Genomic DNA, 25,650 nt, shown 5'->3' with positions numbered 1-25,650 from the left:
GGTTATGTACTCACGATACAAAATTCTCAGATGATTACCTGTCAAATAGTAAAACGGTAGAACAAATACATCTTCAAGTGCAATTTCATGAAGATTATTAATGGCAGCGATAGATAAAGTTAAAATTATTGTTGTTGGTGATTCTGGTAAGAATATATTCGAAACAATTCTATTGTTCTTTATATATTTATTAAAACTGACATTGATACTGTAACAATTACAATAATAATATTATAATTCTTACAATAACATTACAACTTTACTTTAAAACAATTTTCTATTCAATTTTTTTTGTTACATTAACTCAGATACTATCCTCTACTTTTTTTGTCATATGCTCAGTTTTCTACTGAAGTTTATAGGTACTAGTAAGATTATTATATTTATTTACAAACTTTTAAGTAAGGCATCTGTTCCATATTTTTATATCAGGAGTTGGGAAGACGTCACTCACACACTTAATATGTCAGCAACAGCCTATTTGTAATCCTTCATGGACAATAGGTTGTTCAGTAGAAGTTAAATTACATGAATATAAGGAGGGAACTCCCAATCAGAGGAGATATTTTGTAGAATTATGGGACATTGGAGGCAGTCAAAATCATAAAAATACAAGATCTGTTTTTTATAATCCCACAAATGGTAATAATTCAAAATGATTGAAGTTCATTATAAATGTAGTTCAGAGATTTACTAATTAAATATTATTACCAATAATGCAGGTATAATATTGGTCCATGATTTAACTAACAGGAAGTCACAACAGAATCTCCAAAAGTGGCTTGAAGAAGTTTTAAGTAAAGACAGCAATTATATGAAATCAAAACCATTCGATGACTTTGATCCTGAAAAATTTGTGGGATCTACTCAGGCAATATAAATATTTTAATTTAATATTAAATATAATGTATTAACGTTAAATACAATATATATTTTTGCAGATACCAATTCTGGTTATCGGTACCAAACTGGATTTGGTTGCAGAAGTAAGATCAAGTGTTCATAGACGTTCCTCAACTATTGCAGAAGAATGTGGTGCAGATGAAATATTTTTGGTACATCAATTATACTTTTACTTAATAAGTTGGCTAAATGCTAATAATGCTATCTTACTCCATAGGATTGTCGTCAAGTAAGATCGTTAGCTGCTGGTTCTAGTTCATCTGTAAAATTAAGTCGATTTTTCGACAAAGTTGTTGAAAGACGTTATTATTCATCGAAAGAAGGAATCAGTTCTGACAAAAGAAGATTACCATTATATACTCCTCAATATAGTACCAAAGTTTATCACAACGATTAAATACTTGTAAAATTATTTAATTTTCTGCAATATTAATCGGTGCATTCACCTTTTATAAATGATGAAGTCATAACAATTGCATATTTGAAAAATTTAATAAAGAAATGATAAAATAGAAAACTACTGTATGCATTGTGGTTAATATAAAAGAATATGTGAGCACCATCTAGAAATAAAAATCAAGTATTATTTGACTAGTAACTTGAGCGTGTTGCCGTAGATGGCTCTATTAATCTTTTCTCGATTGATCATCCGTACATATAAAAAATTTAATATTGACCAAAAACAATAATATTTAAGATTATTGTTCCATATATCGATTTAAGGTGGCTTAATAAATGATGTTACGATTTAGAAAATAAAAAAAAATCCCTGCTTTAACAACTCTTTATATTTCTCGAAGCAGATTGTGCCCTCAAGTGCATAGCATAAGAAAGATGGTTCTCCAACAATCTTTTTTTATTACGTCATACCAAAGCGCGCCATAGTTAAAAATTTCAAAAACTGCTTATTCCTGCGTTTGAAATATTTATCTGTTGATGTCGAAATCTTTTAAACAAATGAACTATAATCTAATAATATAAATGATGAGATGAAATTTTCTACACTTTATATATATTTATACATGTCTCTTAAATATTCGAATAATGATATCTGAACATTATGCTTTACACTTACCTTTCTAAACTTCCTGGTGTGTGTGTTCTATTCTGAGGTAGATACATACATATATTGGATTTTCGTACGTAATATAAAGGTTAACACGCGTTACCTGGTCCTTTGTCAAACGTGATTTTCCAGTGAATATGCCAGTATCTAAAGGCATATTTATTTGAACATTAAATCACGTGTAATCGATTTGATTTATTTTTTTTAAATTAAAAGTGTATCCGTCGAATAGGAGAATATTTTCTGCAACAGTGTGTATATTTCCTTGGTTGAGCAATTAGTAACACGTGTATAAGTGACAAATCATGACCTTTTCCTTTTAGGACGTTTTGTTTTAGAATGACGGGCCTATTCCCAAAGAAATTTCCGAGAAAATGCAATTTTTCAACATTCCTAATGCGATTTCAACCCGCAGTTTATGTACAAAATCATGGATATGCTCACGATGTACTGTTAAGCAAGGAAGGACCAATTGGTGCTTTACAAAATAAAATAGCTAGTGGTGAATTAATGAAGGACGTTCATCAGATGAAAGTTGCCGAAACTTTGCAAGGTATTTACAAAGAAATCAATGGGTATAGACCGGAAGAATATAGTCTGGTGGACAAATGGCTTGGTAAGAAGAAAAAGGCACCTCCTAAAGGATTATACCTTTATGGAGCTGTAGGTGGAGGTAAAACAATGTTGATGGATCTTTTCTATGATTGTTGTCAGGTATCTTATTTTTTATAACCAGAGAGTAATGCACATGGGGAGCCTTGTATTATTCTTTAGTCGCTAAGTTACTGGTACAACAAGTCATAATATTTTTCAGAGTTGTTCAAACAAAAAGTAGAATAACTGATGAAGCAAAGGGTTTACTTTATATATCAGATGGAATGTTATAAAGAAAACTCTTGATCTATGAGAAAGGTATTATTTATACAATGGCTTTCCATATGCACTACAGTATAAAATAATCCTCCTAATAAAAAAAAAACCATATAGATATTTTCAAATGTGCTGTTCCAGATAGAAAACAAGCAGAGAGTACATTTTCATTCGTTCATGGCTAATGTACATATTAAAGTACATGAGGTGAAGAAAACCTTTGTTCGTGACGTTAGCAGTACAAAACTTCAACCATTCGATCCTATACCACCGGTTGCTAAAAGCATTACAGAAGAAGCATGGCTACTTTGTTTCGATGAATTTCAGGTTAAACTATAAAATGAATAATTTTACAAAAAGTATTTACGATGGTGAATATTAATAAAACTGTTATGCTATAGGTAACTGATATTGCAGATGCAATGATATTGAAAAGATTGTTTACTGAGCTATTCAACAATGGTGTAATTGTAATTGCAACCAGTAATAGAGCACCAGATGATTTGTATAAGAATGGACTACAAAGAGGAAATTTTCTTCCATTTATACAGATACTAAAAGATTATTGTATTGTAAATTCATTAGATTCGGGTATAGATTACAGACTACAAACTGGACTCAGTGACGAAAAAATTTATTTTATGTATGTCCATTTGGATTTAGATAAAATGTATAATAGAATGGTCATTCAAAAAATATATATTAAACAAATGTTGCAGAAAGGGGAAAGACGCAGTAAACGATGTAGACAAAGTCTTTAAATATCTATGCTCAAAAGAAAATGATATTGTAAGGTCTCGCACTTTTTCTATAAGAGGACGCAACGTTACTTTTAACAAAACCTGTGGTCAAGTACTAGACTCAACTTTTGATGAGCTTTGTAATAGAGTAGGTTCTTTTGTTTTTGTGTTGCTATTTCATCTAATATACATATATATATGTTAATATACATATATGATATGGTTTATTTGTGTATAGCCGCTTGGTGCCAGCGATTATATAGAATTAAGTCAAGTATTTCATACAGTTATTATAAGAGATGTACCACAACTAGACTTCAGACTTAAGTCCCAAACTAGAAGATTTATTACATTAATCGACACACTATATGACAATAAGGTAAAATTAACTTATCAAAACATACGTTTCGTTTCTATAGTAGTTTTTTTTACAAGTAAATTTTTCTTTCTAGGTAAGAGTTGTTATATCAGCAACTGTACCTCATACAAAACTTTTTGTACCAGAGGGTGAGAGCGAGTATTCAGACGAAAAAAGAATGCTTATGGATGATTTAAAAATATCTCATGGTTCTGTATGTTAAATGATTTTGATTGTTTTCTTCAAATATTAATGCATTATGTTATAATGTTATTTTATTTATAGGATGATCATAAATCTAATCTTTTTACCGGCGAAGAAGAACTTTTTGCTTTTGATAGAACTGTATCACGGTTGTCGGAAATGCAAACTACACAGTATTGGGAGCAATGGCAACACCATAGATAATAATAATTAAAATTAGCACAAATTTCAATAGTATTATTGATTAGAATTTTAATCCAAGTCATTAAAATATAAGTTTCTGATAAAATTTTTCAACGGAATATTATCCTAAAATACAAATTTTATTAAATCCATTTATAGTTGCGATACTTAAACTTTATGCGAAATTTTATAAATAATGTTAATTATTTATGACGTTACAACTTAATTTTGTTAAAATATTTATTTATTAGAACATTTCACTGTAAAAATAATATGTGAATAAAGGAAACATACATATTGTTTTATTTGACAACTTTTATTACTTAATTTTATAAGAGTTAAGCAAAAAGTAATTATTTTCTAAATGTATTAATATTAAGATAATACTAATTAAAAATGATAAAATTATAAGTATTTCTATAGAATTTGATAGATTTTTCATAATTTATGGTAGTGTTACGTAACATATGTAACCGAATATTTGAACAAAGCATTTCGCGTCATCTCGCGTGAAAACAAACAAAAAATCTGATACGATTATAGCGTTATCAGTTCTTGCACTGTAGTGATATTCTTTATATATCTTTATTACATTTACTTACCGTTTCTTTCCATTTTGTGTAACGTTTGCACATTTTCGGGTTGTTAACTAGCAATCGAAGTGTAATAACATATTTGTTTGAATTTTACATCATACATAGTTGCAATGGATATCCTAAAATTAGCCAGTGGTATGCAATTTGATATTCTACTTATAGTATTACGTGCATTTCACTACATATTTAGCATTAACTTGAATTACTTCTTCCTTATCAATGATTAACAATTTTTAGCCACAATGAATTTTGACCGATTAATGGTAGATGAAACAATGTGTTCTGTACGTTATAAACTTGATGCACTGGAAAAAGATACTAAAAAAGATTGGTTGATGAAAGCAATAGGCTTTATAGACTTAACTACATTAGGAGGGGATGATACGCCAATTAAAGTTAAAGCTGTCTGTGAAAAGGTGACTTTAGAAGGATTGCAACCATAACTAAAGTAGTTTAATGTATTTCATCTATTGTGTTAAATTATGTAGTAATATTATAACAATAAACATTAATGATTTTAGGCTGTAAATCCTTTTGGTAAACCCATAAATTCTTTGCATACTGCAGCTGTATGCGTTTATCCCATGAGACTTCCAGATGCAGTGGCTGCATTAGCAGATCTTGATAAAGACCATAAAGTTGCTAGAGCTACTGGTTAGTATTAATTCCATAGTATCAATTTCCTAATTCTATTTTTTTAAATGATATATTATTTGATAAACAATTTATTTATTATTATTTGATAGTTGGTGGAGGTTTTCCATCTGGACAACTTCCATTGGAGACACGTCTCAGAGAAGTTGAAATAGGTATTGAGGCAGGTGCTGATGAAATTGATATTGTGATTAATAGATCATTAGCTGTAACTCACCAATGGAAAGAATTATACGAGGAATTAAAATTATTCAGTATCATCTGTGATAATAAAGTATGTCTGAAGGTCATACTAGCTACAGGAGAATTAGGAACTTTGGAAAATGTGTACAAAGCATCTATGATAGCTATGATGGCTGGAGCAAATTTTATTAAAACATCCACTGGAAAGGAAGCAATCAATGCTCTCTACTCTGTTGGGATAGTTATGTGTCGTGCAATTAAACAGTACTACTTGTTAACGCAAAGAAAGGTACATGGATTGCTTGTAATAAAAAATATTAATTCTAAATGTTTATTATTAATTTGTATAAATCCTTAGGTTGGTATGAAACCAGCTGGAGGTATTAAGACATCCCAAGAAGCTTTGGAATGGATGATGTTAGTTAAAATGGAACTAGGAGATGAATGGTTAACAAAGGATTTATTTAGGATCGGTGCATCCAGCTTATTAGACGACATTGTGAAGACAATAAATTCAATGTAATATTTTCTTGCAGTTGTGATATAAATGATAATACTTGTTTCATATGCACTTAACTTTTTTAAATGCAGTTGCTTATATTTTGTAATATTTTGAAGTATACTTTAATAAAAAAAGAATTACATATTTTCAGTACTCATTTGTAATTTGTGAATGCATAGCAATTATCTAATTCCAAAATTTGTATATCGTACATTACATACGGACCCGTAACTTTTAAAACTATATTTTAAATTGAAAGCTGACTACCTAAAGTTTACCATAATTTTCTTCAATTACTGTTATTTTTTATGTTCTTGTAATTCGCGTAACATCATTGTTGATGGTATATTAACTATGCGAAATAGTTTACAACAGTATAAAATATTCGCGAAATCGTTAGTCGGGTAACAATGCACAACAGTCGCCATATTGGCTACAGTGGCGTCGCGAGCAACTTCCTGACGTGGTGGGAAACTATGCGAGTTTGTGTCTTTTCCGTTTAGAAAACCAAGATGGTAAGTGCCTTATGCGTTGTCAACAGAAAATCTATTTGCATCCGGTTTTACGATTCAAATATCATTCAATATTCAATAAAATAGTAAACCGCGTGGGTTCAAGTAAAATCTATGACATATATATTTCTTCAAATCCGTAAATTTTTATTTGGAAGAAATTGTGGTTAGGTTGTACGAGTGTGGTTAGTTTTGCTGCAGGTATTTGTTGTCACGATTTTCTCATGAAAACTAATATCTAACACCATATTTTTTAAATTCCATATCATTTATTGAATAACGACAACAATATAAGTGGTATATTGATTTCTGTGAATATGTTGCTGCCGCTTAAAACAAATCCCAATCTGTAACGTTGAGAATTTAAATTTTCATTGTTCTTTGTTTAGTTGTAAGGTTACCAAATTGATTATTTCATTAACTTCTAGGCACGAGGTCCAAAAAAGCACTTGAAGCGTCTTAACGCGCCGAAGGCATGGATGTTGGACAAATTGGGGGGTGTGTATGCACCACGTCCATCCACTGGACCCCACAAACTCAGGGAATCTCTCCCTCTCGTCATTTTCCTCCGTAATAGATTGAAGTATGCCCTGACCAATTGTGAAGTAACAAAAATTGTCATGCAGCGTTTGATCAGAGTTGATGGCAAAGTTCGTACAGACCCCAACTATCCAGCAGGTTTTATGGGTAAGCAAACAAAAAGTTTCATTTATTTTGGTTTTGGCAGGCCATATCGAAGCTGTAGTAGCTCCGAATTGGATCAATTACAGTCATAAATTGGCCAATAGTAAATTAAAGTTCTTTTCCATGGTCACAGGTTGAGTAGTTTATATTCTTTCTGTATTACCAGAAAAGTGCACATTGTCTCATATAGTTTTTCATTGTAGCTCTATTTGATCTATGCTGATAATTATTTAGAAGTTAAACAAATTTTATTATCTCACTATATTTCTAATGCTGCAAAGACAAATAGTTGAATTCATTTTTCAACTTGATGCAAATGAATGAAATGTACTAACAGTATTAGGTTATTCTTCATAGATGTTATCACTATCAAGAAGACTGGTGAATTCTTTAGACTGATCTATGATGTTAAGGGACGTTTCACCACTCACAGAATCACAGCAGAAGAAGCAAAGGTACTGGTTATTGATATAAAACTAGAAATAAAGGTTAATTATACGAGAAATATTGGTTTTTTGAACACCAAGGTATTGTCCATTACAGTACAAGCTGTGTAAAGTAAAGCGCGTTCAAACTGGACCTAAAGGTATTCCATTCTTGGTGACGCACGATGGTAGGACCATTCGTTATCCGGACCCAGTCATTAAGGTCAATGATACTATACACTTAGACATTGCCACGGGCAAAATTTTGGACTCCATCAGATTCGATTCAGGTAACGTGGGCCTTCTTTTTTATATTGTTTTATTTGTATATATTTCTAAGAAACATACCTATTTAGACATGTTGTCCTTTTAAATAGGTAATCTATGTATGATCACTGGTGGAAGAAATTTGGGACGTGTCGGGACTGTCGTCAGTCGTGAACGTCACCCTGGATCCTTCGATATTTGCCATATTAAGGATTCGCAAGGACATACTTTTGCAACAAGGTATCGTTAGATAGTTTCGTATGTTGGCCATAATCGAAGCTATAATGATACGTACTATACATTGTAGTCAAAAGTTGGCCAAAATTAAAATCCTTTATGACGGTCACTGATTGCCTTCACGTAGGCTTTTCAGTATTTATCCATGTAGGAAACAATAACAATTGGTATGTTATGAAATTCTTTGATAATAATAAATCTAAATTACTTTGCGCAGGTTGAATAACGTGTTCATCATTGGCAGAGGTACAAAGCCGTACATTAGCTTACCGAGGGACAAGGGTGTTAAGCTATCGATCGCTGAAGAGCGCGACAAAAGGTTAGCAGCGAAAGGAGTGAATTAATGTACATTTTCAAGAAAATTTTCAATAAACCGAGAATTTCTTGGTGAATAAAAGACTTGCCTTTCAACCATCACCGTCCCAACATTGCGTTTGCGCAGGACTCGTTGGAATCGTATTATAAAGGTTCTGTCGAAGGGAACGTGTCTACCGTAAATACATACATTAAATTACTATAATGGTCTCTTTAGAAAGAATACATACGAGGTACATCATTGCTCATAATAAATGTTCACTGTTTTCCAACAATTCGCGTGTTACGCGCTTTAAGTAAGGTGCACAATTATTATGATCCTTTATGAACGACTGATGTGTTCTTTCGTGAAATAGCTTTTAACAATATTAACGATTGGCTATCGAAACGGTATCGATGTAGTAATAAACGAAATGCATTAGTGTAAATATCACGATCGAGTTAAATATGCGCTCATAAGAATAATTAAGGCATATCGTGTGCGAGACATAATTTCAAAGCCGCGATAGAGATAAAGAACGTTTTTTACAATTTTTTGTAGTCACTTTGCTGGCAGCCATATTTCGGTATTCAATTCTAGTGCTTTTCGAAGCATCGCGTTGCGTTGTTCGTCTCGGTACTTCTCGGACTTTTTCTGAACTTGTTTGGCAGCTTTCAGATACCTATAAGATCGGAAAGCGATTAAGGATAGAACTCTTCTATTCTCGATAATATTGGAACATAGAAGCCAGTACTTTTGTATACAAAGAACCGTGTTTCTGACTTCTTTCTCGATGACCCGCGATGATTCTGCAACCGAGGGCGACGAATAGTCTGAGGAATCGTTTGACTGTGCTCTTGTCAGCGGATAAATGCGGACCCATCCACCTTCTTTGGTACAAGGCGTGTTCCAGTCCTTTCCATTATCCCAAACCGAAGTTTTATCGTGGTTCTCAGAGTTATTACCTCGAAAACCGCGTGGAATGTATTTGTCCACCAACAGTGGGTTGTAACGATTCCACGAGTTCGAACAATCGTGTAGAGTTGTTCGTCTAAGCTGATGGTTTCAATGATTATAGGTATTATCAAAAAATTGTAACTCGAACTGACAAGTAGAATCAATACACGTACAGTAGGTTGGAGATCCGTGCACAGGTTTACAAAACCATCAGTTTCCCGACCGGTTCTGGATTTCTTCTTCACGGTTCGGCTTTTAGAAAACTTGGAAGACTCTTCGATTTCGACGTTGACACGGCTGGTCGACCATATCGTGAACAGGGAGAGTCCGGTGTTGCACACCGGAAGACCCAGTAAATCGAACAAGTCGTGCAGTAAGGGTTTCTTCACCTCTGAATCGATCTCGCAGTCGTTGCTTAATGCCGGGCTGAGATTGACCTGTTGGAATGCCGGTTCCTCTAGGTTACGTACATTTATCTTCCGTCGCGTGCAAAGCCGAGAGCTCTATATATTATATCAACCTCGAGTAACCATGGTTTCAGATCCTTGTCGATCAACACGTCGAAGCCAAAGAACTCGAAGCAATTGGAAGATCTCGGTATGGCCGCTGCTTGGCTCAGTATCGTCAGGCTCACTAGGCAGGCGATTCTCTGCCAAAGGAACCAATCACAGTAACCAGCCTGCTCGAAATACCTTCTCAACTGTCTGAAAGTCCATTTACAGCCTACAACGATTGCGATTTTGTCACTGTTTGCTTCTGCTTTTCAGATCAATCAAGAGACAACAGATCATCATTACCGGAACCGACGCGCTCCTTTTTCTCTGCGTACCCCGGCCCGAGCTTGTTCAAAGAAAAGTTGGTCAGGTGTCTGAAGGGATCGTTCAGGTGTTCCAAGGAGAACTTCTCCGTGGCAAAACGCGTCAACCCTTCCTTGTACAAATATATAGTCAAAGGACGATAGGAGGGTACGCACACGTACAGTCTCAGATCGAACTTGTAGCCCCCGATCAGAAGAGGATTCTCGATATATCTCTGCACCACCGTTGTATTGTCATAGGTCAGATCGCTTAATTTCTGTACACCGTAGAAAATCTGCATTGAATTCAGTTTGCTCGACGACATATGACCTACGAGAATGGAAACTGTTATTACGCGAAATAGGAAGATCCCTCTTCCTTGGCTCTGACTGACTGGTTTGCAGATCCAAACCCTGTCGTCTTTCTCGCAACGGTTGCATTCCTCCGCAAACTTCGTGTACTCCGACGGCAAGTTATACCCTGCGGGACTAACGCGATGCATTCCACATTTGATAACGATCAAACACCCGTTCCAGTTATCAACGTTCGTGTTCTAGATCGTACCTGAAGTCGTAGACTGAGCCGTGCATCTTCTTCATGCATCTTAGGTGTCGGATGAGATTGTCCTTTCTACAGATCGAGCTCCCCTTTGGAATTCTATTGACAAACTGTGAAGTCGGTAAAATTCTGTTAATTATGTGTGCTTAACAATGACAACACGGTGGTATAAAGTCGCTGGAAGCTATCTGCGCCCACTATCATTGTAAACTATCGGCTACTTAGCTACACGCGTCTTGCGCCCTATTCATGGATACGCGTGCATAAACTTTCGTATAAATTTCAGTCGAATAGAGAGCCGGATGTGTTATTACCTGCCAGGGCAACGGCCTGTAATGAGGCGACGGGAAACCACCGGACCGCCACCATAAATTCCATCGATCTTTGAATACATTATTATCGCCAGTGTATTCCCTCCAGCCACGTTCCGTGCAAACCTGTGAAAAATATGCGACATTCTCGTATCCTGCAACGGAAGTTCGTCCGGTCGCCGGACAGAATCCGAGCAATGGTTCGTTTAACTTTTCATTCAACTGAGACAGACTAGAAGGTTTAGATTTAAAAAGGTCCGCGCGTGTGGTGATCAGTATTCAACGATGAGCCGACAAAAATTGCCGATTAAACGCTTCAATATTACGCATTCCGCGTTTCCTAGTCTCGAGGGAGCGCGCGAGCGAAAACGTTCGAAACACGCCCTTGATTTATTTGTCGTGTTATTAGAGCATTAAGAGCGGCTGTCTCTGGTACACCAGAAGCGAGTCAAGGTCTCTAATTACAATTAAATTCGGCGCGGTATCCCCGTTCGAAGTCACGGTAGCCTACTTTTATTATTCGTCCGTGCATAATAGCCGTGCAACATTTTCTTAAAACTTGCCGATCGATTCGACCCGCGGAAGGACGTCGACACCATTTTACACCCCGCTACTACACGATCCGGATCGTTTCGTTTCGCTGCCGGTGGTGGTGGCGACGGCGGATTCGCGAAAAATACCATTGGCTCGAACGCGTCGAAGCTTCCGTCGACTTATCGTTTCGACTTGCACCTCGACGAAACGAGGGATGCCTGGCCTACTCTAATTAGAAACGATCGACGAGCTCCGCCATCGCGATAGCCTGCTCCCTTTACCCAGAATCGCCGGCAAAATAATTGTGTAATACGTTCGTCGGTCGTGTCGAATACCGTCGAGGATTCCGATCGGCGCTGTCCTATCGTCTTTACAAGGAGCCTAGAATCTAGGGCCTAGATACTTGGGCGGAATCAACTAGCCGTTTTCCGATCTAAAGCGAACCGGTTGCATAATGCGAATCGCTATAATGCTATCACTGTCCTCCGCGGTATCGTCGTCGATTCCGGGTTACTCTTAGAATCGTGCGAGTCAGGAAGAGTAGGTTGCTGTGTCACGACCACTCTATTCTTTGCCCTTTTATTATTGCATGTCGCACTTACTTAATAGCTCCTCCGATGCTGTTCTAAAAGCGGTACACGCAAAAGCGCGTCGCATCCCGGATCGAGACTCTGCAGGTATGCACGTGCATATGTACACCGTACGTACCTTGAAAAGTATTCAGTTCAAGGGCACGGCTAAGTTTGTAACCGTGCCCCGAACAAATTCCGAGCGACATAAAAGCGTGACGAGACGTATCCCCGATATTTACGAGCAGCCCGGCTCGTGCTCGTTTGCCCGTCGTTTGCTTCGTTCTTCGTTCACGTCTTTAACACTTTAACTGCCAGACTAGCCACCTTATCGGCAGCAGATCGCGTGACTGCTTGATAATTTCGAAAAAGCAAAGATTCGATCCCTTTTTGCTGATATTTGCCGATATAGTTGCACGAAGTGGACGCGCGACAGTTAACGCGTTAAAGCCGGAAGTTATTTATGGTTTTCGCTTATGGTCACTGTAAACTATAGCGTGACAATACCTGTACGAGCAGATGAGGTCCCGCACCGTTGTCGTTGAGTCTGAAGACGAAGGGCCCGTCCAAGTATTTCACTGCCATACCGACACATTGTACTTCGGCGCGCGCGATTAGTAGACAGAGCGTTGACACGGCGCGCTTTACGAGAGAACAGAGGGAAAATGTCTGTAGCGTAAACTACGGAATTTTCTTCTGGAGAACTGCTCACCTATTTCGAAGCGGAACGCGATCCCTTATCGTCGCATCCTTCGAGCATCCCATTCATGAAACTTCACGGAAATGTGAAACGGACATGATATTCGTTTGAAAATAACATTCCGGTTCCGGTATCCGTGAGTCGGTATTCAAACGCTCCTGCGATGGAACATGTCTTCGCGTATATCCTGGTGTCTCGGCTCGGTACCATAGAATGCTTTTGCAACGGCGACTTCTGTGCAGTCGACGCGACGGTCGACGGTTCCTCGTCGACGGGACGAGCAGTTCTCTTTCGGTATTCAAATATTTCGGTGGAACCGCACGCAAGCGAGTCGGGCTCCCGATTCTCACTGGTGTGCACCGCCACGTTTCGCTCTACGCAATCGCTTTGACCTGGTCGCAGGTGCGCAGGTATTGCCCGTGTGCCGGATCCCTCGTCGCTTTCCAGCTTTTATGGGTTTTCGGTGGACACCGCGACCACGACAAGGACACCGGAAGTCTGCGGAGGCTCTCAGCTCGAAAACGGTTCGCCGCTGATACACGTTTATAGATCGTTATCGCGGGCACGCGACTTTCTAGCGGCGCAACGTTCACCGAAGTTGATAGGCGGAACAAGCGTGTCAGTGTCGACGGTTCAAGTTTAAACGCGAGATTCGCGTACCAAAGACCACGCGTGTCAAGGAAATCGTGTACACCGAGCAGCGTAATTGAACCAACAAGCACATACGAACGTTGCTTATTCTCATCGACGTTCAGCTACAGGAAACTACTGCGGTCGTCGCGTGGTTGTGCCATGTGTCAATATGGGTTAACTGCTGCGGCGGTTATACGTAAGCGACACTATTTTTTGAACGGATCAAATTATGGTAGGATCTGTATCATGCAAGAAAATCAAAGGAACAATTACTTGAATCAACTTTAGCTTTCCAGATTCAGGATTCTTAACTAAACTCTTTCGAAATTGTAGAGTCTTTTGGGGTTGTGATGTGGCAGTCAACGCATTCAAGTTACACGGTTGTGATATCGGTGAAGGTACTATCGTCCTTCCGGCATCAATTTAAAAAATAATCAAGAAAATTACAGAGCTTGCGGTTCCCGGTTCGATCGCGTTCTCCGTCGTGTATCTTTCGCGAACCTCTTTTTATGGTTCCCTTCCGGTGTCATTTGGAAATTTCGGACTATCGAGCAACCGGAAACTGTTCTGTCGGCGCTCCCTGCGATCTATTTTCGCGGCTATATTAATAGACACAGAAGCGTTCATTGAAGTCCGCGGCGATGACGTATTTGTTGCGAAAAAGATTTGCCAGAAAAATGTGTCGCGTGTCTGGCTTCAGAGGTAGGAGGTACCGCAAGGTTACTTTAATGATAAATCGATGCTACCGTCCCTTTGCCGAAGAGCTGCTTCCTTCCTCCAGTTTATTCACGAGTCTTCACGTGTCTCGAGTTTCCCTTGCACGCGGTTCCAAGTTCTTCGCTTCCCTTTGCAAATCCGACGACCATGCCAATCGAGACCAATCGTTCTTTGTTTTCGCGTCTCGGTTCTCTCCGTTCGACATTCTATAGTCTATACGACAACGATATCCGGATTTGTTTTGCCATCAGAACTTTGCACATACGTATATAGTAGGTACTCTATTTGGCTTCGATGACACTTGCAATCGATGCGGAACGTTTTTGCTCTGCCTAAAGATCCGCGATGAACCTATCGTTGTATACGTTCATATCGCTTAAGCTACTCGTCCAGATAGCTGTTTCAAACGATCTGTTTGTTTCCAGGGAGAAGCAGGATAAAAGAAGTACACTTGGGTCGAAGGAGACTTACATGAACATTTTATTTTATTGTAAGCAACACGTAACACGGATACAGAGGCTCGTGCGGTTTTCAGCCAGCAGTGGGTCGAATTCGTGGTTCGGCTAAAGAGACATCGAACGCGTGAGATGTTGAGTTCGTTTGCTGACTGCCGCGAGCCCACGAAGATGGCACAGAAATCGGTAACCTTGTCTAAAATTATATGGCAACTGCTATCAAAGAGTGCAAGTTCCTCGATCCTCGAAGCCGATATTCTCTTTAATCGCGTTTTAATCTACGTCTATTCCGAGAACGAGACAACAGCTTTTCGGAACGCGTTTTCGCCGTCCCGGCAAAGGTTCGTGCCGGTGCTCGGAATGATCAGAGACGGACGATCGAGCGGAAAGAAATCGAGGCCCGCTGCTGTCTCGAGCTCGGTTCGTTCTGTTCTGTTCCGTTCCGTCGAATGATTTATGGTGAAACTCGCATGCACGAGGATCCTGGGTCTGCTCCTCGATTCGATAATGGTAACAAGTGTCTCCGCGGAACGCTTGTTAGTAGTCGACGTGGAACCTATTCGTCGTCTAATCACGCGATCTACGACCGCGAGTCGGGTATCCGTCAATTAGTACCGCCGACGGAATCGTGACTAGCAATATTCCCATTTGAATTTTTAATGTTCCGGCATCGAACGATCCTCGATTAAATTCCACCCGGGCCACGAGAGATTCGAGCGGCCGTCTTTGGTAGCAGAGGGTACGAGAGTGTCTGTCTCCAGCGTGTCCGGTTCCCTCGAAATTCTAATCGGAGACATTGTTCGAATCGCTCGTACCTTCCGGGGGCCGACATTTACGTGACGACGCTCCGGATGCACCTTGGGCCTACGAAATATGTGATAACGCCAGTAATACTAATTGCTCAGGCGACCTTTGCGTGATCCGACCACGAGACCAAATCCGAGCTCGCATAGAGTGCGGCTCATGGCGCACAGCGTTCCTTCCATCGTTGCAGAATTGTCTGCGGCAATCATTTCGCGAGGTATTCCGAGGTATACCCGTCATGTTCCGTCCGTTCCGAGACCGGAAGCCTGACGGAGCACGAGCTGGCCCAAGGAAGCCGCGACAAACAGTCTCTTCCGCTCTTTTCGAGCAGTGGAATGTCGACGCTTTGCCTCGAACGACGAACACCCTGGGACCGCGTCGCATTATCGGTAACGAATGCGGAACAGAGAACGGATTCGATAACTGTCGTTGGCTTCGCGGCCTCGAACGTTTACGGTACACGACGATTAGTATTATCCTGAGCACCGAGCGAGCGGCGGCCGATCACGGAATCACGAGGAAACGCGATCCTCGAAGGACACCGCTTTCTCGTCCCTTTTCTTTTTTCCCTTTTCTACATTCGTTGATCGACCGTCGCCGACTTCAAGGAGCTTCTCGCGCCGCGACCTTTCGCGATCCATCCGATCGGGCAGGTCCGGCGTAATCGATAGAGATAATTAGTTCTATTAGCGTTCTATTAGCGTACTCGTTCGTATTGCACACCGCATTCCCGTTGATATCGTTTTGCAATCAACATTATCGTTGAGCGGCGCACTTTTTTATTTTTCGTTTTTTGGGTTAGTTGAAGTTTTCTTTTTTTTTTTGCTTCCGGCGACGCTGCGCGCGACTTGTCGATCGAATAGTCATACAAGAAGAAATAATAATAAGAAGAACAATATCAGAAGAAGAAGAAAATGAAATCACGGTAAAACAACATCGTGCAGACAGAATTTCGTGCTCGTAAAGCTAAGGTACGCGTATTCTCCGCAATTTTTTTTCTGCCTTTTCCTTATTTTCTACTTCCACGGCCCCGTCCCCTACCTTGCCCTGAATCTCCCTTTGCATTTTGTGCATCGGGATTCGACGAGCCACGGGTTTTAACGCGCGTGATTTTTGCAGAACGGACGACCGCCCTTCGCGTAGAAACTCTGGCCCTCGAGGTTCTTCCTACACATCTGCAACAGAGAACAGGAAACAACGGCATTGGTACATTCTACATTGTACGGGACCTTTATATAAATAACTATTTTTCCAAGAGTATATAAACGTCTGTAGTTCGGTCAGAAATAAATCCAGCGAACGCGACACAAACCGGTAGAGAGCAACGTCGAGTCTCAAGGAAGAAACGCTGCCGGTTGTTGAGCACAATCGGCAGCCTGTTTCTTCGACTTTCTTCCCGGTTTTGGATCGATCGGTTTATTTCGAGAAGCGTTCTCGCACTAATTGCGTACCGTGCAGTTGAAGCATTGGCTGTGGTAATTATTGTTCAGGGCCTCTACCCAGCGATCTCCAGCCTCGACGGGGAATCCGCACGCGAAACACTTTGTCGTGAACAGCTCGTTCCAATCTGCAACGAGGAAACAGAACGGAGAAAGAAATGCGATTCCATTGCAGCCGAGTTAATGGGACGGGAGAGCGGGTTTTAGGGTGTATCGAACCAACCGGCTTCGCAGTAGGGCAGTCCTTCTTCGAGGAAGAACGGGCTGTTACCGAACAGTTTGCCGCAATACGTGCACTTGAAGCATTCAGGGTGGAAGTGCTTTCCAATCGCGTTCAGGCAGTCCTGGAACATCGGTAGGCAGACCGGTACTCGGAAAATTCTCTGCTCGAGGTTCTATTTTTCCCTAGATAACTCGTAGTACTCACGCCTTTGATTTTGTTGTTGCATTTGTTGCAGCTCGGTGCGATGAAGCGTTCGAAGCAGTACTCGCAGTAGAGTTGTCCCTTCTCCTCGACGAACCCTATGTCCTGAAGGGGTCGACGGCATTGCGTGTTCACGCAGACGAAGTGCTCGGGACACCATATCTGTCCCAGCGCGGTGATGAACGGTCCCCTGAGGCACGCGCAACAAACGGCATTATTCTCCGCGGCTCGTGCTCCGCGGATTGATTCGGCGAGAAAGCAGATCCAAGCAGAACAAACGGCAATCAACGGAGACAGAACCACATTCTTTCCGTGATCGCTCGACTCGGAAAACTTTAGCAGACTAGTTTAGGAAACGTCAGGCAAGTGCGGTTAAAGTGTCTCTGCTTTTACGATCTCGTGTAGAATCGATTGGATTACGAATTGGATTACAAACCTTGTACACTGTTTGTCGTTTCTACAGCAGACTGGTTTTACGAGGAGACCGTTTTTCTTGCGATTAATATTTTCCCCGTTAGCTGTTAACATCGTGCAAACACTGTTAATCACGTCGCAAACAGAAAACATCGTACAGTTATCGTATTAATTTCAGCAACAACAAAACAGAAACGAAATCGATACACATTCTCGAGCGATCGCCAGCAACGCGGGATCGTCCTGATCTTTCGGCGTTTCCTCGTCGTCTGAAACGGATCGCAATGTTGCGATCTTGCGAGCAACAAACGAGATATTGGTGGGGGAACAGGGAAGAGGAACGAGACGGGTTAAAACAACGAAAACATTGGAAATGGCAAAAACAAGAAGTAGAAGACAAAATAAGAGAAGAGAATAAGGCACACACGGTTGACGAGCAACGGCGAGAGTACCTGACGTAAGAGTTGCAATGAGCGCAGAGGGGCACTCGCGATCCCGGTCCACCTGCTTGATTCAGGATGCCCCGTCCGCGTTTAGGCGCGCTGCTGCCGGCGAAGGTTCCGCTCTTCGACCCGGCACCACCGAGGCCACCGACTCCGGTACCTAGATCCGGGTGGGATGACAAATTTGGTGGGTCTACTAAACTTTGGGTATTGCTAGAGGGAGAACAGTGGACACCGTCCTGGCAGTCATTCTGGGTGACGCATCGACTCCCGGATTGACAGCGGGTGTTGATCGAACACTGACTGCCCGACTGACAGCGGGTCTGGGTGGAGCAATAAGAGCTTTGGGTCTTGCTACAGTAGCTCTTGGTCTCGCTGCAGCCCCGTGTCTGGCACGCGTCGGACTGTGCCTGGCACTGAGACTGGGGCTGAGCCTGAGCCTGTGGCTTGTACAGCTGAACAGTGGGTACTTTGTTGGCAGTTTTGCAAGTCAGTCGTGCGAGCTGCCCACTCAAATTAGTGCGTGGCTTGTGGATCGGCTCGAAGGAGCTTCTTTGCGGACAGGAGGGAGGTTGGATTGAAGTTTGTTCCGGTTCCTCGTAGGGGAACGGGATCTGTGGGAAAGGTAACTTCTTCAGCGAAGGGGGTAAACCGGCCTTGGTGCAGGGCGCGATGCAGACGGAGCCGTCTTCGCAAGGTGCCACGCAGACCCCGGTGTCGGGGCAGTTCGGGATTTCAATGTCGCAGGAGGATTCTCGACCGCAACGGCCCGAAGGTTGACCGCAGGAGCCCCCGGAGGTGCCGAAGCAGGGTGAGACGCATACACCGGCGCGATCCGCGGTAGGCACGACGCAAACCCCTGATTTCTGGCAGCAGGGATTCGGCCCTTCGCAGGGAACTACCACTACTCCGGCCTTGGTACCCTGGTCAGAGGTCGCTTTGCAGGGCAAGACTGTCAACCCGGTTTCCGGGCAAGGTTTCGAAGCGGGAGGAGTGCCGTAGCTTACGTGGCGTACTTCCGTCGAGCTGGTGTAGATTGGCTGCGCCGAACCTGCCGACGTCTTCGAGGCCAAAGGACACGGAAGCGAGGGCTTCGAGGGACTCGTTCTGCCGATCGCGCACACGCCCTTCGACGGCTGCTCTTTCGGCTCCGGCAGTGGTTTCGCCAGAGCTCTTCTCTCGCACCTCTCGAAATCTTCGACCACCTGCAGCGACTTTTTCACCACCTCCTGCTTCTTCTCTCTGGTCTCCTCGCTGGTCATGAACCGCTTCTCTTGGAACTGTGCGTGGACAGCGTCCGTGGGTCCGCTATTCATGTCGTCGGTTTGCTTCTCGTCGAAATCCACTGTCTTGGTGGCCGCGTACTCCGCGTGTCTGTGACCTTCGTCGGTGTCCTCGTCGACCTTGTAAGAGACGCTCTTCTTCGTAGGGAAGTGCACGGCGGACCGCTTCGGTGGTGGATCCTCTCTGATTCGAGGGGCCTGAGCCTTCACGTAACAAGGAGGCGGGGTGGGTGGTCCTGGAGCCGGTGATTTCGATCTTCCTGGTGTGGGCGTCGGAGTCCTGCTAGCCGGCGTGTACGTGTGGCCCTCCACCGCGGTTTTCTTCGTGGCTACCAGGTACTTTTGGTAGCTGGGAATGGTGTCCGGTTTCTTTAGGGCGGCGGTGATGCACTTGCTGCTAGGCGTCGGGGGTCGAGGCGACACCGAGCAGTCTCTCAACTTGAAGTCTGGCGGTGGAGTCGGCAAAGGCCGAGGTTTCACCGGAGACGGAGGCGGTCCAGGGTCCTTCGCCCTGCCTTCGCCATAGAGGATGTCGGACGGCGGAAGATGACAGCTGCCTCTATCGCTGTATAGCGCCGGCGTCCCAGGCCGACTTCCCACTTTCCTGTCTTCTGGTCCGATCTCCCTACTCAAGGGAGTGTAAGGACGCTCGGGAGCTATCATAAGCGCCTGCTGGAACGGCGAAATGGGTCTTGGCTCCTTTGGCGGAGGCTTCGGTTTACACCTGTGATCCAGGTATATGGTTTCTTCCGTGTAAACTTCCTTCACGCTGGTGGACGTGCTGGCAGGCGTGAAGGGTCGATCGGGTGCAGTGGTCAGCGCGTTCACCATCTCGGACTTCCACTCCTTCGGTGAGGAGTTCTGGATTGCGGAATGAGGGATCGGTTTCGGGCCGGTGTCGGTATGTTTTACAAACTGCACGTGCTTCTTGTTCGTCTCCATGACTTCCTGCGTCGGATACTTGTTGCACACTTGCTTAGACCTGGATGACTGCTGGTCCCTCAAACTCTGGTGAACCTCCACCTGCTCTCGCAAGCTTTTCCTGCGCTCATCCTCGACGTCCTTCCTCCGAACGCGCTCCTGAACCAGAACCTCCTCTGTTATCTCTTCGTAGGTCTCCTTAACCAGCTTCTTGCGACCCGGCGTGTCGCTCTCTTCCTCCGTTACTCTCTCTTCGCGCACCACTGTTCTTCCAAGAGGCTGTTCCCGAACCTCTTCGACCACTTCCTCCTCGAAGGTTACATGTTTGCTTCGCTCCTCTTCCTCCTGCCTTCTACGCTCTTCCTCCTCGCGTCTTCTCCTCTGCTCCTCCTCCTCTCTCTTCTTTCTCTCCTCCTCCTCCTGTTTTCTTCTCTCCTCCTCTTCCTCTTCTCTCTTTCTCTCCTCTTCCTCCTGTTTGGCCTTCTCGAGCATCTGTGTCACGTCCACCGCGGTCGTGACCACCTCCTTGGATTCGACCACCGTCTTTTCTTCGGTTTGCTTCACTTCTTTCTCGACGTGGGTCGCGGTGGTTCTCGTGTAGGTTTCCTCGGTGTCTTCTTCGGTTTCGACCATGGGGGTGGAAGGTCTTGCCGGCGACGGGATCTTCTCTATGGTTTTCTCGAAGGTCATCGTTTTCTTCACGTGCATCCCGTCGACGTCTTCCTCCGAGGTCTCGGTGACGAAGTCATGCTCCCCACCGATGCCCGTCTCCTCTTCGTCTCCGCCGGCGATTTCGTCCGCTGGTCTAAGATCGGTGACCTCCTTATCGATCTCGGTGATCTCCTCCTTGGATTCCTCCTGCTTGATCGCCGGCGGCGTCGGCAGGGGCGGCTTCTGACAGATGGTTTGCTCCCTGCGGCAGACTTTAGAGGTGTAAGAGCGATGCTCCTCGCGGAATGGCTGGTTCCTCTCGCATATTCGTTCGCGCTGGCAGATCTCCTTCTGGTGGAACTGCTTGCAGACCTTGGGCGGCTCGGCCCCGTAGCTCTGCTCGTATAGGTTGCCGCCGCTCGTCACAGTAGCCGTCCAAGGCTTTGGAATCGGCTGGACGATCCTCGTAGGTGTTAACGATCTCCTGACGCTATCCGTCGAGCTGGGCCTCGAGGTGATCTCGCCTCTCGACTGTCTCTCGGCGGAGGAGGAGGAGGTCTCCACCAGCTCGACCTTTCTGTAAACTGGCCCCGGGCAGCTGATTCGTTCCATCGGGTCGTACTGGAAGCTTCCCCAATGGCTGGTCACCCTCTCGACCTCTTGGTCGGTACTCTCGGTCCTCTTCTTGTTCAATGCCCGCTCGCAGGCCTCGATGCAGGCCTTCTTCTCTCTGACCGCCGGTTTACCCCTTCTGTCGAGGGCGGGATTCGGGTCGATGTACAAAGGACTGGCGGTGGGATAGGTGATTTCCTCGATCGGTTTCGGCGGTGGCCAGGAGAGGCTTTTCGACTTGACCGAACTCGGTCGGTGCTCGGTCTTGGTCTTCTCCTCGACCAGCTCGTAATAATAGGACTTTTCGTGGGATTCTGTCGTGTTTTCAGGGATCGGACGGTCCGATAGGGTCGTTCGACAAGGGAGAGGGGATCGAGGATAAGCGAGCGACGGTGGATACGATCGAAAGCGGGCCGAACATACAACGAACACGAACACAGAAACACAGAAAACATTTTTGTAAGGCGAGCGGCGACACATACGTTTCGACGACAGACAAGACAGGTGTGTTGGGTCATAGGGGTGAGTTAGACAGAACGAAAAAAAAAACAAAGAAATCAGCCGTAAGTAAGAAGCACATTGAGCGGCTCGTGCCCGCGATCCTAATCTCTTTATTCGCGTCTCTACTCTCTAGCATAATCTAAATATCTGTCGTTGTGTTTCAGACTGGTGGGTCGCGGGCACGTTCAGGGCGCTAAATGAAAAGAAGCGCAACTTAAGAAAAGAGAGCGATTAAACGGTAGTGAACGTCGCGGAGGCAATTGGCTCTGAACGGACAGAAAGCAACGGAGAAGCGGAAGCTCGTTGACGCATGGTTGGCGGTCGGTTGACGGTCGATTGACGGTCGATCGACGCGAGCGTTCTTGGCAGAGTGAGCAAGCGTTAACGAGTGAGCAGTCGCACTTCTCGATGAATCATTGATCGTGGAACGCAGGCTACGGAAATTATGGCCACGAGCTGTCCGAGTGTTTTAGCATCTCGACGACCCCGAGTTCCCCTCGGAAGCACCGACGACGCGAGAAAGGAGGGAGGCAGCGGATCTTTCATCAGTTTTGCGAACATTCTGCGACTCGGTATGCCGCGATTACACTTCGGAGGAACTTGAAGACGTTTTCGTCGTGTTTTCACATGAAATTGGAGAAAAGGAACAACATGTATCGAGCGAAGAGCTTGCTCGGCTTGGCTGTCGCTTTATTTCGTAATACCACTTCAAATCTCTCAACACTTTTCGAGGAAACACTCGTCGGTATGGTTCACGATGTTACCGATCCCGAAACACGTGATTCGGCTTCGACGAATAAATAAGTTACGCTGGAACTATTGGACGGTTGGAACGGCTGGTTCGCGATCGATCTCTTCCAATAAATAGACGTTTTCTATGCACATAATAGAACCTTTTTTTATCAAAGTACTTGTTCGTCGAAGGTGTAATATATTTCGTAATATATCTCATATAGCGATGGATAGGCGAACGAATGGTTGAAAGAATGAATGAATGAATGAATGAATGATTGAATGAATGAAATCTGGAACCGGTCGTTTCGACCAGTCGAGTAATTCTGGCGTCGAGGAACTATGAGAACGTTTCAGGAGTCGTCGCTCACCGAATCACGATGTTCGAGACAGCGAGAGGGGAGATCGTGAACGTTGAATATAATAATTGTCATATATAGATATAATCGGATATCGTTCGATTCGGCTGTCAGCACAAGGACGACGACGACGGCGCAGTCGAGAGCTACCGATTCATGCGAACGTGAGGGAGAAGGGTCTGGGTTTCGGGTTGAAAGATGGACCGGCTGAAAAAAGATAAGAAAAGAAAAAATTATGCCCAGGAAAGGTAATGCTTTGGCAGATCGAAGTACGAATTCGATTCCCATGTCTGTGTTTATATGCATGCGAGACTTTTTAACGTTGCGCGTGTGGTTTCAGATGTTCGTGAAATGAAACGGGGAAAGAAATATAACATGCTCGTTACTCGAAGAGAAGAAAGAGGAACACCGAGGTGAGAGGAAAACAAAATACAAACACGCGGGTATATTTTTACTCGCGTGTCCTCTCTGCGGTTACGTAAGCTCTCGATGCGGACCCGATTCATTAATTCGCTATCCGGGTCTCGACCGAATCGTCCCAATTTCATTTCGATCGGTCCACATCATCGTTGCTCGATACGTTCCCGGAGTATAAATAATTCGATTGGCTATATGCGATCGTGATCGAGAATAATGAGAATGTCATGCGAATATGTGTGTGTCGCAGCTCTCGGAACTCGCCGTCGACACGTCACGAGGATCGACGACCGGGTGCGAGTGGCAAGTTCGACAAGAGAGCTTGCAAACTTGGAGTAAACGCGCGTCGGCTGATCTACGATCTACAATCGAAAAGAATCGTCCTCGTTGGATCGCGTGGGCGCACCGTGAAACGGGAACGAGATCGATGACGAAGGGAGGTGCGAGTAGATGAAAAGAAAAAAGTATGCGAGGACGCAAGCCAAATGGAGCATGATATTAGCCAAAGCTCGAAACTCGGTCAACAGGCTCGAATCTTATTCGCCATACCTGTGAAGGGTGCACTTTTTGGCTTTGCCAGGGCGGAGATCAGACCTATTTGCAACAATCGAAGAGCAAAGTGAGGCCAAGGATAATAGGCTGGTTCGCCGTCATGATTATACGCGATCGAACGGAGATCGTTCCTCCAGATACTGCGAAAAACTCGTGCTCTCCGCTTGTCGTCGGCACGCGGATTTATACGAACGCGATTTCCTGCTTTTTTGCTTCCCGGCAACCGGGAAACGAGAACCACGAACAGCGAAACCGTGAACCGCGAGCCAGGAAGACAGTGGCGTGCCTGTCGTAATTATCCTGGTGATTGGTCGTCGCATCGCGTCGCGACAAGGAATTTCGTGCATGCCCCAAACGAGGTCTGAGCACCTGGTACTTTGGCGTTTGTTCTACGAGCCTTTTAAACTAGATTTTGCGTGTACCACGAGAAAATCTTCTCCTACGGTTCTCACTACCTCACAACCTTTCGGGTACGAGTCCTGATCGATCGGTTACCATCAATTTTGTTGATGCCGTAGACTGTTCGACAATGAAAACTCCGGGTCGCTTTGCAGAATTGTTTCTCTGGCGTTTGAGAGCCCTGTTCAGACCCTCGACGAGGGAGTCGACGAAGTTGCATAAGGCGATCGCAAATTACATAACGTCGATTCGCGGATGGGCGAGACGATTTTTTCCGCGTTCAATATCGACACCGAAATTCGCACGGTCTGCTCGCGGGATTCTCCGCGCGTTTGGCGGATCATTGTCCTCCATGAAGAGGAGAACTTACCAGTCACAGTCTGACTCTGAGGTCGTGGCAGAGTGCTGCTTCCCGAGTTGATCAACGGAGGAGGCGACGACAGGTTCGACGGCAGAGTGCTTGATCCTCCAAACGGCTTCGGACCAATCAGGTTGTTGGAGGCTGGCGCCTGTGTGCGGCATAAAATACTTGGTTATTCTCTGTGCTGCGTGTTCCGCTATGCCTGACAAGACCGTTGATGGCAAAATAAAAAATAAAAGAACAACGCATACTGCGTGCATCGCATTCCGACAATGAGAAAAACACAGACACAAACGCGAGTTCGTTAAGCGGTCGGCCCGAAGACAACGACGAGATTAAGCGCTGCCTTGGTCATGCTCGAATTTCACTGACACCACCGAGATATCTCGAGTTCCGTGCACTCGTCGGATTATCCGGGAATAATGGTC

The 25,650-nt window shown here is 43.8% G+C and overlaps 7 protein-coding genes and 1 non-coding gene across 16 annotated transcripts in view; 5 read left to right on the top strand and 3 right to left on the bottom strand.

The window, feature by feature from the left end:
• Positions 1-9: 9 nt before the first annotated feature.
• On the top strand, positions 10-1,614 carry LOC144471702 (rab-like protein 3). The gene is made up of 5 exons (XM_078184011.1): positions 10-146; positions 433-642; positions 723-871; positions 942-1,055; positions 1,121-1,614. The coding sequence occupies exons 1-5, from the start codon at positions 101-103 to the stop codon at positions 1,298-1,300; spliced, it is 699 nt and encodes a 232-aa protein (XP_078040137.1). The 5' UTR covers positions 10-100; the 3' UTR covers positions 1,301-1,614.
• A 401-nt stretch (positions 1,615-2,015) lies between these two features.
• LOC144471697 (putative ATPase N2B) lies at positions 2,016-4,618 on the top strand. Of its 4 annotated transcripts, none has more exons than XM_078184005.1 (8): positions 2,016-2,220; positions 2,293-2,683; positions 2,981-3,166; positions 3,241-3,482; positions 3,559-3,727; positions 3,818-3,958; positions 4,032-4,146; positions 4,223-4,618. In XM_078184005.1, the coding sequence occupies exons 2-8, from the start codon at positions 2,309-2,311 to the stop codon at positions 4,225-4,227; spliced, it is 1,233 nt and encodes a 410-aa protein (XP_078040131.1). In that variant the 5' UTR covers positions 2,016-2,220; positions 2,293-2,308; the 3' UTR covers positions 4,228-4,618. The 4 variants fall into 4 exon arrangements, with proteins under 4 accessions (XP_078040131.1, XP_078040130.1, XP_078040128.1 ...); XM_078184004.1 differs by having other exon boundaries at positions 2,018-2,220; positions 2,308-2,683; positions 4,032-4,151; XM_078184002.1 differs by having other exon boundaries at positions 2,019-2,220; positions 4,032-4,151.
• A 59-nt stretch (positions 4,619-4,677) lies between these two features.
• Positions 4,678-6,481, top strand: Dera (deoxyribose-phosphate aldolase). The gene is made up of 5 exons (XM_078184009.1): positions 4,678-5,055; positions 5,158-5,336; positions 5,442-5,574; positions 5,667-6,046; positions 6,116-6,481. Exons 1-5 carry the CDS (start codon positions 5,031-5,033, stop codon positions 6,278-6,280), a joined length of 882 nt encoding a protein of 293 aa, XP_078040135.1. The 5' UTR covers positions 4,678-5,030; the 3' UTR covers positions 6,281-6,481.
• Positions 6,482-6,673: 192 nt separating this feature from the next.
• Positions 6,674-8,781, top strand: Rps4 (ribosomal protein S4). The gene is made up of 6 exons (XM_078184010.1): positions 6,674-6,774; positions 7,200-7,458; positions 7,813-7,910; positions 7,999-8,170; positions 8,258-8,387; positions 8,602-8,781. Exons 1-6 carry the CDS (start codon positions 6,772-6,774, stop codon positions 8,726-8,728), a joined length of 789 nt encoding a protein of 262 aa, XP_078040136.1. The 5' UTR covers positions 6,674-6,771; the 3' UTR covers positions 8,729-8,781.
• LOC144471891 (small nucleolar RNA SNORA16B/SNORA16A family) lies at positions 8,410-8,544 on the top strand. The gene has a single exon (XR_013494356.1). It is a non-coding gene; the product is annotated as a small nucleolar RNA SNORA16B/SNORA16A family (small nucleolar RNA).
• A 459-nt stretch (positions 8,782-9,240) lies between the features above and the next one.
• Positions 9,241-13,178, bottom strand: LOC144471333 (putative tubulin polyglutamylase TTLL2). The gene is made up of 10 exons (XM_078183273.1): positions 13,118-13,178; positions 12,913-13,047; positions 11,306-11,428; positions 10,998-11,101; positions 10,789-10,921; positions 10,434-10,710; positions 10,157-10,359; positions 9,810-10,073; positions 9,434-9,735; positions 9,241-9,361 (listed from the first exon to the last, which is right to left on the bottom strand). Exons 2-10 carry the CDS (start codon positions 12,988-12,990, stop codon positions 9,241-9,243), a joined length of 1,605 nt encoding a protein of 534 aa, XP_078039399.1. The 5' UTR covers positions 12,991-13,047; positions 13,118-13,178.
• A 1,733-nt stretch (positions 13,179-14,911) lies between these two features.
• LOC144470796 (PDZ and LIM domain protein Zasp-like) overlaps positions 14,912-25,650 on the bottom strand; it is a 30,932-nt gene continuing 20,193 nt past the window's right edge. For 4 of the 6 annotated variants that reach the window (XM_078182328.1, XM_078182329.1, XM_078182332.1 and 1 more), the window contains 7 exons: positions 25,232-25,370; positions 24,460-24,504; positions 18,444-18,594; positions 17,581-17,767; positions 17,377-17,497; positions 17,166-17,281; positions 14,912-16,889 (listed from right to left, as the gene is read on the bottom strand). In XM_078182328.1, the coding sequence (XP_078038454.1) occupies positions 16,812-16,889; positions 17,166-17,281; positions 17,377-17,497; positions 17,581-17,767; positions 18,444-18,594; positions 24,460-24,504; positions 25,232-25,370 (837 nt within the window). In that variant the 3' untranslated portion in view covers positions 14,912-16,811. Of the gene's footprint in view, positions 16,890-17,165; positions 17,282-17,376; positions 17,498-17,580; positions 17,768-18,013; positions 18,096-18,443; positions 18,595-24,459; positions 24,505-25,231; positions 25,371-25,650 lie in introns of all 6 variants that reach the window. The other 2 variants (XM_078182331.1, XM_078182330.1) reach the window with 2 other exon arrangements.
• LOC144470891 (uncharacterized) lies at positions 18,599-23,631 on the bottom strand (the record flags this gene model as incomplete). Its single annotated transcript, XM_078182481.1, has 1 exon — positions 18,599-23,631. A coding segment is annotated over exon 1 (3,783 nt), but the record flags the coding sequence as incomplete, so codon positions are not given.

This window comes from Augochlora pura, chromosome 6, assembly GCF_028453695.1.
Source record: "Augochlora pura isolate Apur16 chromosome 6, APUR_v2.2.1, whole genome shotgun sequence".
In the NCBI taxonomy this organism is placed as follows: domain Eukaryota; kingdom Metazoa; phylum Arthropoda; class Insecta; order Hymenoptera; family Halictidae; genus Augochlora; species Augochlora pura.
This window is presented reverse-complemented; position numbering and strand designations above follow the sequence as displayed.

Excerpts from the sequence above, each read along its gene's own strand:
- Dera (XM_078184009.1), top strand. The coding sequence starts at position 5,031 with ATGGATATCCTAAAATTAGCCAGTG. Across the intron at positions 5,056-5,157 it reads TATCCTAAAATTAGCCAGTG|CCACAATGAATTTTGACCGA; the intron begins GTATGCAATTTG and ends AACAATTTTTAG. Across the intron at positions 6,047-6,115 it reads ACTTGTTAACGCAAAGAAAG|GTTGGTATGAAACCAGCTGG; the intron begins GTACATGGATTG and ends ATAAATCCTTAG.
- LOC144471702 (XM_078184011.1), top strand. The coding sequence starts at position 101 with ATGGCAGCGATAGATAAAGTTAAAATTATTGTTGTTGGTGATTCTG. Across the intron at positions 147-432 it reads TATTGTTGTTGGTGATTCTG|GAGTTGGGAAGACGTCACTC; the intron begins GTAAGAATATAT and ends TTTTTATATCAG. Across the intron at positions 872-941 it reads AATTTGTGGGATCTACTCAG|ATACCAATTCTGGTTATCGG; the intron begins GCAATATAAATA and ends ATATTTTTGCAG.
- Rps4 (XM_078184010.1), top strand. Across the intron at positions 7,459-7,812 it reads CTATCCAGCAGGTTTTATGG|ATGTTATCACTATCAAGAAG; the intron begins GTAAGCAAACAA and ends TATTCTTCATAG. Across the intron at positions 8,388-8,601 it reads GGACATACTTTTGCAACAAG|GTTGAATAACGTGTTCATCA; the intron begins GTATCGTTAGAT and ends TACTTTGCGCAG.
- LOC144471333 (XM_078183273.1), bottom strand. The coding sequence starts at position 12,990 with ATGGCAGTGAAATACTTGGACGGGCCCTTCGTCTTCAGACTCAACGAC. Across the intron at positions 10,922-10,997 it reads GGCTCAGTCTACGACTTCAG|TCCCGCAGGGTATAACTTGC; the intron begins GTACGATCTAGA and ends GCATCGCGTTAG. Across the intron at positions 9,362-9,433 it reads ACGGTTCTTTGTATACAAAA|GTATCTGAAAGCTGCCAAAC; the intron begins GTACTGGCTTCT and ends CCGATCTTATAG.
- LOC144471697 (XM_078184004.1), top strand. The coding sequence starts at position 2,309 with ATGACGGGCCTATTCCCAAAGAAATTTCCGAGAAAATGCAATTTTTCA. Across the intron at positions 3,167-3,240 it reads TTTGTTTCGATGAATTTCAG|GTAACTGATATTGCAGATGC; the intron begins GTTAAACTATAA and ends GTTATGCTATAG. Across the intron at positions 4,152-4,222 it reads TAAAAATATCTCATGGTTCT|GATGATCATAAATCTAATCT; the intron begins GTATGTTAAATG and ends TTTTATTTATAG.